This window comes from Lithobates pipiens, unplaced genomic scaffold, assembly GCF_037356315.1.
Source record: "Lithobates pipiens isolate NorthernLeopardFrog02 unplaced genomic scaffold, aLitPip1_a1.2 Scaffold_13, whole genome shotgun sequence".
In the NCBI taxonomy this organism is placed as follows: domain Eukaryota; kingdom Metazoa; phylum Chordata; class Amphibia; order Anura; family Ranidae; genus Lithobates; species Lithobates pipiens.
In genome coordinates this window covers 107,846,521-107,861,456 of record NW_027507718.1, presented here as the reverse complement: position 1 = coordinate 107,861,456, position 14,936 = coordinate 107,846,521, and the positions used below count along the sequence as shown (strand labels likewise).

Genomic DNA, 14,936 nt, shown 5'->3' with positions numbered 1-14,936 from the left:
AAAATTCCCTCAGGGCTTGGCGGCCACAGGGTTTGATTCTCCCACGTGCAGCGTGCGTGCTGCAGTTCAGGAGAGGCAGCCACCATCTTTCCGGTGGCCAAGAGAGCCTTCGGCCACATCCTTCAGAAAAGGGGCGGGACTTCCAGTGGCACGCAGCGTCATTTGCCATCGCTGGAACGCAGGGGGAGAGATGAGGGTCAACTGGCACCTTATTTCTGGTTCAGCGCAGTGGTGATTTTGAATCCCCGGGACCAGCGGTGAAGGATACCACGTGTCTGCTGAGTTGAGCGATGGAGAGCAATGCAGACAAGGGGAAAAGCCAAAGCACCAGCAAGGTGAAGGTAGGAGCAAGTGTCTCCCAGTCGTCCGCATCCTTTTGCTCCTTTGGGGGAGGGAAGTGATTACCCCTTTTTTGCCCCTGTTCCCCACATTCACCCCCCCCTTTTTTGCCAAGATCTGGCAAAGGGTATTCTGGTGTGGGCCGAGCAACATACTCTATCCTTGTCAGCGATCCACCTAAAGGGATCTCTAAACGAAAAAGCAGATTTCCTCAGCAAAAACCAGGTCTTAGAGGCAGAATGGCAGTTAAATCCAGAGGTCTTCAGGTTGATCTTGGAAAGATGGGGACTGCCAAATGTAGATCTCTTTGCCACTCAAGGGAATGCCCAGGTCCCTCTCTTCTCTTTGAACAGGCACGAGCAGTCCCTGGGAGTGGATGCCTTGGCCCAGATGGAATTTTCACCTATGTTACTCCTTTCCCCCCCATTTCAGTTGATGCCACGGGTTATAAGCAAGATCAGGAAAGAGGTAAAGATAATTCTGATCACTCCATTTTGGCCCAAAAGACCGTGGTTCTCGGGCCTACTGCAGCTAAAACCATACTGGCATCTTCCTCTAAGACAGGATCTCCTCCTGCAGGGCCCTCTCGTCCATCACGACCTAGCAAAGTTGAGACTCAAGGCTTGGTTTCTGAGGAGCAGATTTTGAAGAGACAGGTTGGTGGCTACTCTCTTGTCACGTAGGAAGAAGGTCATGAGGGCAATATATTTCAAATATTGGAAAGTTTTCAAATTTCTGGTGCTTCACTTCTACAAGATCGCCAAGATAAATTGCTTCAGTCTTGGAGTTTCTGCAAGATGGGGCAGACAATCTAGCAATCAGCACCCTCAAGGTGTAGGTGGCCACACTGGGGGTTTTCTTGGAGAAACTTATTGCGTCAGACCCTCTAGTAGTCAGGTTCTTCAAAGCTCTCTCTCGCTCTAGACCGGTAGTGTCCAAGAACTGCCCAGTATGGGACTTGTCCACTGTTCTGCAGGCCCTGACCAGTGATCCTTTCGAACCTATTAATTTGGCCTCCCTGAAATGGATTACATTGAAAACAGTTTTTTTAGTGGCCATTACTTCAGCTCACAAAGTTAGTGAGTTGCAGGCCTCGTCAATCCGGGAGCCGTTCTTTTCTGTTTTTCCGGATAGGATAGTCCTAAAAACGGATCCTAATTTTTTGGCCAAAGTGGCGTTGATTCAGAATCGATTTTAGGAGATAATTCTTCCTACATTCTGCTCTAATCTGTAAGGTAAGAAGGAAGAAGAATTCCATACCTTTGATGTTAAGAGAGCAGTCCTAAGTTATTTGGAAGCCACTAAGGACTTTAGATGTGTGGATGCACTATTTAATTTATTTTCAGGCAACAAAAAGGGAAAGCAAGCTTCCAGAGGAACCATAGCAGGATAGCCAAGGATGGCAATTGCGGAAGCCTATTCCTGTGCTGGCCAGAAGAGTCCAGTGAGTGTCCGGGCTCATTGCACAAGGGCTACAGCAGTGAGTTAGGCAGAGGAAGCTGGTACCACCCCCAAGCAGATATGTAAGGTAGCTACCTGGTCAAGTCTGACGACATTTGCCTGCCCTTATAGATTAGATCTCATGACGGCTGGGGATCAGGCTTTTAGAAGGAAAGTCTTACAGGCTGTTGTCCTGCTTTGAATAAAGAAAGTCTCGGTAATCCTCTTGGGTGGCTGTCCTGAAAGTAGTTTTGGAAAATTCAAGTTAGGCTTACCGGTAACTTGCTTTCTAATAGACTTTCAGGACAGCAGTAACCTGCCCCGTTTTACGTTATAGCTGTAATACTACGATGTAACTGTTACTTATGTGTTGCAGCCGGGGTCGGAGAGTCTCTACAAACAACCGAGGAGGCCGCCCTTAAAAAGCTCTGATGGAGGAGGCGCTTCCTTTTGGGAGGTGGAGCCGTGATCTCTTGTGTGGCTGTCCTGAAAGTCTATTGGAAAACAAGTTACCGGTAAGTCCAACTTGAATTATTTGTGTCCATTGTTTTTATTAAGCTGGCAAGGCATCAGGGAGCTACCACCAATATCACCTGACAGGTGTGGGTATCTCTGGGCTGTGATTAAGCACAGCACGGGTGAGATGCATCAACCATTAGCAGCCTTGCCAGTGGCCCGTTTCTCACATTTGGAGAGATTTCATAAAAGCACTCAAGACCAGCCATTTCTTCTACTGCATACTTTACAGAGGCAACCTGGGGCAGGCACCCACATGCAGAGGCAAATCCATATTACCTGCAATGGCGTACCTTCTGCTTTCTATAACTCCTGTGTACAGAGGAGGCAGAGAGCTGAGCCCACGCCTCCCAGCTCCTCTCTGTACTCTTGCCAGCAAGTCCTATGGAAACGATGACGTCATCAGTTGGCAGGGCAGTCATCTCAGCTCTCTTTTGCTAGCAAGAGTACGGGGGGGGGGGGGGGATGCAGGCATAGCTCTCTGCCTGCTCTGTACACAGGAGTTAAAGAGGAGATAAGCCCTGATGATGGGTTTTACTTCCGCTTTGTTCCCCTAAAAAGTAAAAACACTGCATACTAGCCCACCATGTGGCACTTACCTGCAAACGAAGCCCACGCTGTCCCCGCTGGTGGCTACATCCACCTTCTTTGTCCCTCCTCCGTCTGGGCGTGCAGACTCTGGCTCTGTGACTGGCTGGAGCCATGTGATGTCACTCCTGCGCATAGGAGCCGTCAGTCACAGCACTTGCAAGTGAAGAAACGGCACGGAGGTCCGTTTCTTCACAGAGCATGCGCCAATGACATTATCGGCACGCTACAAGGTAGATATCTCCTAAACGGCACACATTTAGGAGATGTTTCCACTATCTATAGGTAAGCTTTATTCAAGGCTTACCTTTAGGTAAAAGTTAAAATCAGGCATTTACAACCACTTTAACCATGTGCTCTCCCCTCTTGCAGCACAAGGGCTAACATAGGATCGCTCAGACTAGGCTCTTGCACCCCTAACGACTCAAGGCAGCCGATTGAGAAACACTGGCCTAAAGAAATTTATTTTAGCAATACTATCAAGTTGTGGTCATTCTGGAATGGCTGTGCAAGGCCAAGTAAGTGATGCAGTAATATTTCATATACAGACCTTTAATATCACTATTACAATCCTTCACAAAATCACATTGCAATGACACAGAAGCACACTGAGACTATGATCATACTGGGCTTCCTCCAAATATCTATTTTCTAAGTAAGGGGAAGTAGAGCAAGGAGTGGACTGGCTATAACATACAATGATCAATATCAAATACATGTGTATTTTGGTCCCGAAAACAGTAAAATATAACCAAATTCTGCAAACATAGCTTCTCTGAGATTAAAATATTGGAAGTGTCATGTTTTTCTGTGGTTTCCTTTCAGTGAACTAGTGGAGACTGCTTGAGAGATATCAGGACTGAACGCATACGGGAGACATCTTTTGTCTGCTTGCTAGATTTGGGGTTAAAGTCACAAAGACGAGCCACTCGTTCCCATTCTGTCCCTGGGGTCGATTCTTCAACGTCACTTACAAATGCCTCCTCAGCAGCCCTGGAATCAGCAAGGGATTTATTAGAAAAATTTGAGCAAATAGATTCTGAATATTTAACAGATTTACTCCTGGATAATAGAACGGTCAACTTCAAAACATATCTGTAATACATTTATCTAACTTCTGAAACCTCAGATTTGGGTGGTTTGCCCCAAAACAATGTATGTGCTAATTTCTAATATATTAAACATAACAATGGTATTCATGCTTTTGACTCATCTATACACATAGGAAATTTGGAAGGAGGAAAAAAAAAAAAAAAAAAAAAGTTAAAAACGACACAGTGCCATATTGCACAAAGCGGCCTGGTCAGAAAGTGGGTAAATCTTTCCAGGGCTGAAGTGGTTAAGATGACATTACATGACAAAGGGTGCAAGCAGACGTGAGAGCCCCTGCAGGGTACCAGTGATAAGCTGCGAGTAGGCAGCCTCATTAAAAAGCAATTGTCGGATGATGGCTCTCACAGCCAAATTTGGCAGGGGACAGGATACTGGTCTTTTACAAGTATCCTGCCCCCACTTGTGGGAGCCTCAGCCATGGGTATTTGTGTAGTCGCTGGGGCTCCCCCTTCCTCCCCTGGCCGTTGGGCCAGTAGGAGAGAGGAGTGGAGCCTCGCGCATGCCGGCAGTGAAGCCGCAAGGCTACACTGCCGGGTTCCCTTACTCGCAATGGAGGCAGTATGCACTCGACAGCTGATGGAAACATCAGCTGTGGTGCGGAATTCGCTGGACTCCAGGACAGGTAAGTGTCCGATTATTAAAAGTCAGCAGCTGCTGGCTTTTCATTTTTGCAGACCTCTACTTTAAGTAGCAATCATAAGATTTATTGGCCCTGGATGCAGGCCATTCACCCACTGTCACAAAATACTGGAAAATAAAAAATGGGAAAGAAAAAAAATAAAAAAAAATGGAAGAGCAACAAAAATACTTACAGAATTTAGGGAACTCTAGACATTGCATTTAGCTTAAAGGGTTAGTTCACCTTTACAAAAAAACTGCCTACGCAGATGAGGGGAGTCTGTAGATAAAAATAAACTGTGAAAGTAGCTTTATTCAAAGCTGCACACTTAGGTGCTTTACAGGGGCTACAGCGCTAAAAATAGCACTTGCATAGTGCCTGTAAAGAGCCTCTCGTGTCTCCCCAGTGTGAAAGCCAGAGTGCTTTCACATTGGAGCAGTGCGCATGCAGCACAGAAAAAAAAAAAAAGCCGCATCACACCTGCTTATTGAAAATAATGGGGCAGCGCCCCCAAACCACCAGCAAGCCGTTTTTCTGGCACTAGCTAGGGTTAAAACCACCCCACTAGCAGCCGAGTAGCGCTGCTAAAACTACAGTAAAGTGGCGCTAAAAATAGCAGCGCTTTACCGCCAACACCCACCCCAGTCTGAAAGTAGCCCAAGGCCCCTTTCACACTGAGGCGCTTGTAAACTACCAGTAAAGCCCTGAGCCCTTTTGAAGAGCTTTTCAGGCGCTTCTGAAGCATCCCATTCATTTCAATGGAGAGGGGTGTTTTTTCACTGCCCTGCCAGCGCACTGCCCCAGTGTGAAAAAAATAAAATAATTTAATTGTATAGTGTGTATCCAAGCTTAAGGGTGAAAAGTAATAACTGGTCATAGCTTAGCAATGCCCTAGTAACATCCTGGGAGTTTTCTAGTCAGGTTTCATGAGGTATGTAAATGGTCTACACTTATAGCAAGGGCCTTATTTCAACTTTAGTCAAAGCTGCACAATTTGTTTATGTCTACAAACATCCCTTTTCTTCATATGCAGGTTTTTTTTATTTTTTTTTTTTTTTTAAAGGTGAACCTTTAGGCCCCTCTCACACTGGGGCGTTGGCAGTAAAGAGCTGCTATTTTTAGCGGCACGTTACCGTAGTTTTTGCAGGGGTTTTCAGACGCTTGCAGGGCGCTTTTAACCGAAAAAGGGTTAAAAACGACCCACAAGGCGGCGCTTTGCCGGCAGTTTATCAGTGGTGCCAATTCATTTCAATGGGCAGGAGCGGAGTTATACACTGCTCCAAAGATGCTGCTTGCAAGAGTTTTTTTTTTTTTTTTTTAACTATTATAACAATTATAACTATGAGGAGGTTAAAGTGAGTGGGAAGGTAAAGCCTATGGGGAGGACAGGCAAGTCATATACCCCATGTATCTGCCACATTCTTCATGATGAATACAATTCTGATGTGGACAAATCCATGTAATTTGTAAAGCCCAGCACACTATGTTGCTACATATTTAAAAATAAAAAAATAGTAAAACAAAGATTTCTGTAAATGCAAGTTTTCTTTGAAGCATATGTCATGATACAAACACCAAAAAGTCAATAGCGCACAACCAAAGCTAAATGTGAAGCTCCTTTTAGAACACACAAAGCATCGGTATCACATTATCAGAGGATGACATAGGTTTAGGAGTTGCACAGTCATTTTCAAAGCTGCACTAGAATGATTAAACAAAAATCAAATGGTCTACTAAGACTTATTCCTTCCATTTTGCTTCTTTTTTTCCCCCACTTTCACAGCCAGAAATAAAGTGTACTAAAACTATTTTCACAAAGATAAGCAGACATGTATAGCAGACAAGCAGGACTTGTGACGAACCTACAACTGGTTGCAATCAACTAATCTAAAAAGCCAATTTACAGCCTTGTTGCAGTTTACATCATTATTAAGGTTTTGGGATAGTCTAAAAGCTTCTGGCATTCTAATCTACAAAGCCTAGCAGTTAAAGCCAGCACACAAAATGCCCTCATTTTACAAAAGCACCCAAACCATTTTTATTTAAAATGTTAAAACAAGCACAAATAGATAAAAAGAAATGCAACATGTAGAGATAATCCAGGAAAGCAAACTGAAGAGCTACAATGAAGATGGGCATTTCATGGTGAGGCATGGACAGTGACACATCTAGACTCAGGATGGGCAACATCACTGCAGACAGGTCACTACGACACTAGCACTAACCATGGGACAGACGGGTTAAGGGGGGCAGTGAAGAGTTTACTTAACTGTTCTAGGCTGTAGCAAGGATGGTTTATGTTTGTGCTTAAAAAGGTGAAGAGAAGAAATAAAAAACAAGAAGAAAAAAAGTTTAAGTCAGATATAGAAAATGAAGTTAATGTTGATGGCAAGCGGGACATGCATAATGGTATTTATTCAGCTGGCATGCTATCGGGAAACTTTTCTTAAAGTACCAGTTCTGCTCACACATATGCCTAAAAGGAGACTCTAATCTTTGGGGTCAACTGGGTCCAAAGAGATTTTTTTTTTACTTTTAAGATTTTCTTTAAAACACAAGACAGTCTGAAAGACAAATAAATGTACAACGTTTCTAATTATACACATAGCACAAAAAAAAAAAAAAGCAAACTTAGAGTCACAAGCCTGTTCTCCAGTGCTCAAAAGCTACATGCTAAGCTCAAGTCTTTTGAAAGCAGTTGCATACTGTATATTTTCTGTGAGCTCCTAGTTTAGTTTTTATTGCAGTGTTTACCAGCTTTTTAGTATAACCTTCATATACCTGCTTGTTCTTCCATGGGTTTATCAAAGTGATTGGACAGTTTTTATTTCTCTATACAAATGATATTGCATAGAGTGGTCCCTTACCTAGTCTTGAGTCCCCCCCACCGGCACTGTCCTATCCTCCTCTCCAGCATGTGGTCCCATAGGAAGTCATGTGCTATGAGGGCACACATGTGGGGACAATCCTGAGGTGTCTGCTTTCATAGATCTGATTGATAGAAGCAGGAGCCAATGACTCCCGCTGCTGCCCAAGTCTCCTGTGAGACTAGAAAGAGGGGAGAGAAAATCTCTAACCGAGATAGGACTGGATCAAGAGAGGACTCGGGGAATGCATTAAAGTGATTGTAAATTTAAAAGATGAATTGTACACATTGGTAAGTCGGGAAGGTGACATCAACAGGTGGCCCCGCTCCATGCCTGTACAAGTAATAGCACGTTATGGCCCTAGCATTACATCGGGAGCAGCATCAAGAGAAAAGAGGGAGACGACAGCAGAGAGAACAGCAGAGAGAGAAGTCATCAGCAGAGTGGAGAAGAACCGGAGGATGAAGACAAATCGCCAGAGGGAGAAAATCGGAAGAGACGCTGGAGCTCCTTTAAATAAAATTACTTTATTTTTTACACTTTTTTGGGGATGAATGGATAGGGGTACAATGTACCCCATACTCATTCACATAAGGTGGGGCGGCAGGATCTGGCTGCCCCCAGGGTGCATGCTCAGATAAGGGTCTGGTATGGATCTTGGGGGGACTCCACACCATTTTTTTTTGGCATGGGGTTCCCCTTAAAATCCATACCAGACCCTGGTATGGTCTTGAGGGGGGAAACCCCACGGCAGTTATTTTTTCATTTTAGCAAGGGCTCCTCTTCAAGATCCTCAGCACACAAGCCGCACCACAAGTCGGATCATCATGACCCAACTTCTGGTGCGACTTCAAACCAATCAAGCTACCAAAAGCACTTGTTCACAGATGCTTTTTTCTAGCGTTGGTAGTGGCTTTGCAGCTTGTTTTTTCTGATACCCTGTGTGCATGAGGCCTAAAAAGGTAAAAAAAATAAAAAATTAACTTTAGAATTAAAGTTAAAGCTCTCTCTCTGTTAAGAACTGTTGAGGCAACATATCTGCCACACAGCAGGTTCATTTATTTATTATAAGTACTTATATAGCAATATCAATTTAGACAGTGCTTTACATATATATTGCACATTCACATCAGTCCCTGCCCTCAAGGAGCTTATAAAGCAAGGTCCTTAACTTACATTTATACATACAAGGGCCAAGTTATACAGCAGGCCATGTCTCTGGCATGTGGGAGGAAACTTGAGTAACCAGAGAAAACCCACGCAGGGAAACAGAGCATGAGATCTCTGTGCAGGTATTGCCATGGTTGGGATTCAGGCAGACAACCCCAGTGCTGGCAGGCTGAAGTGCTACCCATTTAGCCACTGTGCTACCCTTAAAAGTCACTTTGGCAGAGCCCAAATGATAAATTGCAAGTTGTTTAGGCAACTGGACAGATGGTAAAATAGACTACAGTTCTTGCATAAGGTAGTCGATATAGGCTAGGCATATTCTCTACAACTGCTTTCGTGAAGATGGCCTATCACAAAGTGTTAATCATACACGACAACCTAAACCTGAGCCTTAACAAAATTATAACTAGATCTTTAACCACTTGCCGACCGCCGCACGACGATATACGTCGGCAGAATGGCACGGGCAGGCATATGGGCGTATATATAAGTCCCTGCCTGCCCGCGGGTGGGGGGCCCGATCGGGCCCCCCCCCGGTGCCTGCGGCGGTCGGCATTTCTTCGAGAGCGATCCGGGATGAGGGGGCGGCCATTCATTCATGGCCACCCCCTCGCGATCGCTCTCGACGAATGGAAATCCCCGGTGACATCACTTCCTCTCCTGTAATGTAAACACAGGAGAGGAAGTGATGTATTCTCTCCTCCGTGTCGGTATTTTCCGTTCCGACACGGAGGAGAGCGGATCGGTGAGTTGCACCAACACTCTACACACACAGTAGAACATGCCAGGCACACTCACACCCCCCCTTTACCCCCCGATCACCCCCCCAATTACCCCTGCCCCCCAGTCACAGTGACACCAATGTCATTTTTTTTTTTTTGCATTGGTGTCATTTGTGACTGTAATAACTGTTAGGGCAGTTAGAGTTAGCCCCCTTTAGTTCTAATGTACCCCCCTAACCCCCCCAATAAAGGTTTAACCCCGTGATCACCCCCCGTCGCCAGTGTCACTAAGGCTGGGTTCACATTGCAGCGGTTTATGAGAACGAATGTGATTCGCACCGCACTGCAGTGCAAATCACATCCGATCTCTGTGCGATTCGAGTTCAGCCATTCGCCGCACCCGCCGCAAATTCGCACGGGACCCTTTTTTTGGCCCGCAGCAGAATCGGATCGCATGGGTGTTCACACCATGCGATCCGAGTTTGCAGATCGCACTGCGATATGCGAACTGATCTGGGGGTGTCAGTAACATTTCACTGACACTCCCAGCAGTTCGCATAGGGCAGTGTGAACTGCCGCCGGGAGGCATGCGATGCGGGAACCCGCCGCGGATTCGCGGCGTTTCCGCATCGCTCCAGTGTGAACCCAGCCTAATAAGCGATCATTTTTCTGATCGCCGTATTAGTGTCACAGGTGACGCTAGTTAGGCAGGTAGGTATTTAGGTTCGCCGCAGCTTTTTATAGCGCCAGGGACCCCCATATACTACCGCATAAAGCCCCCTGATTGCCCCCTAGTTAACCCTTTCACCAGTGATCACCATATAACTGTTACAGGTGACGCTGGTTGGTTAGTTATTTTTTTATAGTTTCAGGGCACCCGCCATTTATTACCTAGTCTCACTAGTGTACCCCTAAATTTAGGGGTGTCTACTTTCCAAAATGGGGTCATTTGGGGGGGGTTTGTGCCATCTTGGCATTTTATGGCCTTCAAAACTGTAACGCCCTTAGAAAGCCTGAAGGCGGTGCTTGGTTTTCGGGGCCCCGTACGCGGCTAGGCTCCCAAAAAGTCCCACATATGTGGTATCCCCGTACTCAGGAGAAGCAGCAGAATTTATTTTGGGGTGTCATTTCACATATGCCCATGGCATGTGTGAGCAATATATCATTTAGTGACAACTTTGTGAAAAAAAAAAAAAAAAAAAAAAAAGTTTGTAATTTTCCCGCAACTTGTGGCAAAATATAAAATATTCCATGAACTCAACATGCCTCTCAGCAAATAGCTTGGGGTGTCTACTTTCTAAAATGGGGTCATTTGTGGGGGTTTTGTGCCATCTTGGCATTTTATGGCCTTCAAAACTGTAATAGGTAGTGAGAAGTGAACTCAAAAATTTACGCCCTTAGAAAGCCTGAAGGCGGTGCTTGGTTTTCGGGGCCCCGTACGCGGCTAGGCTCCCAAAAAGTCCCACATATGTGGTATCCCCGTACTCAGGAGAAGCAGCAGAATTTATTTTGGGGTGTCATTTCACATACGCCCATAGCATGTGTGAGCAATATATCATTTAGTGACAACTTTGTGTAAAAAAAAAAAAAAAATTTTTTTTTTGTCATTATTCAATCGCTTGAGGCAAAAAAATAAAATATTCAATGGGCTCAACATGCCTCTTATCAATTTCCTTAGGGGGTCTACTTTCCAAAATGGGGTCATTTGGGGGGGGGGGTTTTGTACTGCCCTGCCATTTTAGCACCTCAAGAAATGAGATAGGCAGTCGTAAACTAAAAGCTGCGTAAATTCCAGAAAACGTACCTTAGTTTGTAGATGTGACAACTTTTGCGCAAACCAATAAATATACAATTATTGACTTTTTTTTTACCAAAGACATGTGGCTGAATACATTTTGGCCTAAATGTATGACTAAAATTGAGTTTATTGGATTTTTCTAATAACAAAAAGTAGAAAATATCATTTTTTTTCAAAATTTGCGGTCTTTTTACGTTTATATCGCAAAAAATAAAAATCGCAGAGGCAATCAAATACCATCAAAAGAAAGCTCTATTTGTGGGAAGAAAAGGACGCAAATTTTGTTTGGGTACAACATTGCATGACCGCGCAATTACCAGTTAAAGCAGCGCAGTGCCAAAGTGTAAAAAGACCTCTGGTCATTTACCAGCAAAATGGTCCGGTCTGAAAGTGGTTAAAGGACTCAAACAACTGACGTTATTAGGACAACATGTAGACAAGCACATTTTACATTCCAATGAAGAGAATTCAGTATATGCTTGTTATAGTACCATGGAAAGAGGAAACAACTGTAACCTACAACTTGATGCTGTCATTGAAAGCTCGTGTACACTGACAGGTCACTGATCTGGGATTAAAGAATAGGTAGATCAGGGCTCAAAATTTCAAGTCCTGAGCTACTAGCCAGGCCTCAAGGGTTACTCGCCACTAGTTGCCCCACCATTGCAGCACAGTGGTGTAGTGGTTAGCACTCTCACCTAGCAGTAAGAAGGGTCGCTGGTTCAAATCCCAACCACGACACTACCTGCCTGGAGTTTGCATGTTCTCCCTGTGCCTGCGTGGGTTTCCTCCGGGTACTCCGGTTTCCTCCCACAATCCAAAGACATGCAGGTAGGTTAATTGGCATCTGTCCAAAATTGGCCCTAGTATATGAATGGGGACCTAGGATTGTGGGCTACTTGAGGGTAGGGACTGGTGTGAGTGTACAATGTACAGGGATGGGGACAGATGTAGACACTCACTCAGGTTGAACTGGATGGACTGGCGTCTTTATTCAACCTTACTAACTATGAAACTATTGCAGCCTCAACTCAGTGTGCCCGCCATTGCAGCCTCAACTCACCTGTGCAGAGGATCATCACAGGAAAGTGGAAAGCCGGCGGATCACAGAGCGATAGCCTGCTGTAACAGTTTACATTGCAATTGGGTCCGCTCACGATTACACACAGCCCCACCCTCCTGACCCCGCGCCTGTGATAGACACTGATAGACAGAACATGTCCCAGAATTGTACTGGCATTCTGTCCATCACAGGCGTGGGGTCAGGAGGGTGGGGCTGTGTGTAATCACGAGCAGAGGCAATTGCAATGTAAACTGTAACAGCAGGCTATCGCTCTGATCTCTTCCCCTGGGCTGATCGATGGTAGAACGGCTCCCGTTCAACCCCACATGCCGGCGGTACTCGTCCCCAACTCCCTGGCAGCCCAGTTCCTCGGCAGAAACAATTTCCACTTGCAAAATGCGAGTGGAAAATTTGAGGGCTGGCTATATCATAAATGAAAGAGTAACCAGCAAAACTGTACTCCCAGTTCCCCAGATTCTGCATCAGCATTTGGTTCTCTATACCACATGCTAAAAGATGGTGCTCATGGGTTGGCAAGCACAGGGCCCAGTGTAGCTTTAACTTCCCAGATGCTGAATTTTCCACACAAACACAAGCCTTGGTATGTGGTTGGCTCAGGAAGAGAAGGTTTGCTTGATGCATGTCTGGAGATGAGGACAGATTCTACTATTACTCTCCAAGCCTCCTCTATGTACTTATATATGGGATTTAGCAACAAGGGAGAAATTGCTCTTTAGCCTGATTTAAGGGATGTATCATACTTCAAGAACTCATCTTGGAAGGGGGTCAGTGGTGGGCAACGTTGGACCTATCCTTTAAAATTACTAGCAATAATAGTCAAATTCTGGCAATGCTGTGTGCATATTTATTGCCTATCTTAAAGCTCTACTCCAGGCAAATGGCTAAATACAGATTAAATACATAAAATTGAGCAGATTTACCTTAATGCATTTGTATTTCTGTCCATCCAAGTCTAGGATATACACAGTACAGCCAGGCAGATAACACTATTTTCTGTATTATAGATCTAGACTGTAGAAGGAATAAAGCAGTGTCCGCTTCAACCCTAGCCTAAGAACTGAACAGTAAACAAAAGCAGCAGGCAATGAGTGCATTCCTCTGCTGTCACCACCTATCAGCGTGTTCCTTGTAAAATGCATTTGCTGTTTCGTTTGTTTTTACTTACAATTCTCACCTCCATTTCCACCCCGAGACAGTACAGAAAATAAGGGGAAGGAGAAGCGGTCACCCCGCTTTATCCTGGCTACAACATCACAGGAAAGACCCTATAAACCTGATGGCATATACAAGCAAACTGTGAAAGGATAAATTCTTAAAGAGGAAGTAAACCCTAATGGGTTTACTTCCTCTTTCATTCCCTGCAAAGGCAAAGCATAATGGACAACTATGCATCGCATAGTAGTCCATTATGTGTCACTTACCTGACACAGGAGCCAGCGAAGTCACCGCTGTCCCCTCTAGTCCGCCGCATCCATCTTGTTGGTGGCGTATCGTAGCTCCGCCGCTGTCATTCGGCGAAGCCGCGATGACGTCACTCCCGCGCATGCGCACGGTAGTCGACGCGCGCGGCAGCTCCATTCTTGGAAATGCTGCGCTCAGTGCGCCTACGCGCCGCTGTCTACGGCGCATCCGCCGTAGACAGCGGTGCCCGTTTTCGGGCAAATATCTCCTAAACCATATAGGTTTAGGAGATATTTCTGGGACCTACAGGTAAGCCTTAATCTAGGCTTGCCTGTAGGTCAAAGTGGTTTGTAAGGGTTTACAACCACTTTAAGTCCTCAGTCATATCAGTTAATGTCAAAGAAACATATTTCGAAGCCACATCAAGCTGAAACGCATTGCCATGGAGGTGGCAGGACACTTAGCTAACCTGTTAGCGTTGTCTGTTGGCTTCCCTTCTGGCACATGTCAGTATTTAATCTCACCTTTCATCCTATCATTTATCAATTTATATCATTTTACAATTTGTTTTACAATGTTCCATCAGGTTTATCTGCACTTTTTTTTTGTGCCCATTATCTTTTTTTTGTCTTTCACTCCTTATTCCGGCGACGTGGTTAAACCCGCTTGGCTCCTTGTGCCTTTTCTCACCCCCCACCCCCCCAATTTCAGACCTTTGCTGATACCAAATTGGATTTAGGCACTTAGATGAAAAAAACCAAAAAAAATAAAAAAAAACACACGTTGAACCATGTAATTCTGTTATAAGGATCACGATCAAATCATATCTTCTGCTTACAATGGTATCATTTAGATAACACAAATGATCCTTGCCCTAGGTTTATTCACAAATACAGTTCCTAACCCATACGTTTGGCCAACTGCATACCTAAGACTACTTTCCTATATGCCTATATACTGCCCAAGGGACATTGGGCAGCTTTTTTTTTTTTTCAGTTCTCTGTCTCGACCACTTAAGGACCACCTCACGCTGATATACGTCGGCAGAATGGCACGGCTGGGCACAAACACATACCTGTACGTGGCTCTTTAAGTGCCCAGCCGTGGGTCGGGAGCATGCCACCGGCGGCGAGCTCCCAACCCAGTCCTGCGCTCCATGACCGTGGCCGCGGGACCAGTGGACCCGATCGCCGCTGGTGTCCTGCGATCGGGTCACAGAGCTGAAGATAAGGAGAGGTTTGTGTAAACAAACCTCTCCCCATGCTTCCTAGTGTGGCGG

The 14,936-nt window shown here is 45.2% G+C and overlaps 1 protein-coding gene across 3 annotated transcripts in view; it reads right to left on the bottom strand.

Annotated features, from left to right (window-relative positions):
• Positions 1 to 3,419: 3,419 nt before the first annotated feature.
• CLTA (clathrin light chain A) overlaps positions 3,420 to 14,936 on the bottom strand; it is a 53,158-nt gene continuing 41,641 nt past the window's right edge. For 2 of the 3 annotated variants that reach the window (XM_077475385.1, XM_077475386.1), the window contains one exon: positions 3,420 to 3,876. In XM_077475385.1, the coding sequence (XP_077331511.1) occupies positions 3,705 to 3,876 (172 nt within the window). In that variant the 3' untranslated portion in view covers positions 3,420 to 3,704. Of the gene's footprint in view, positions 3,877 to 6,885; positions 6,922 to 14,936 lie in introns of all 3 variants that reach the window. The other variant, XM_077475384.1, reaches the window with a different exon arrangement.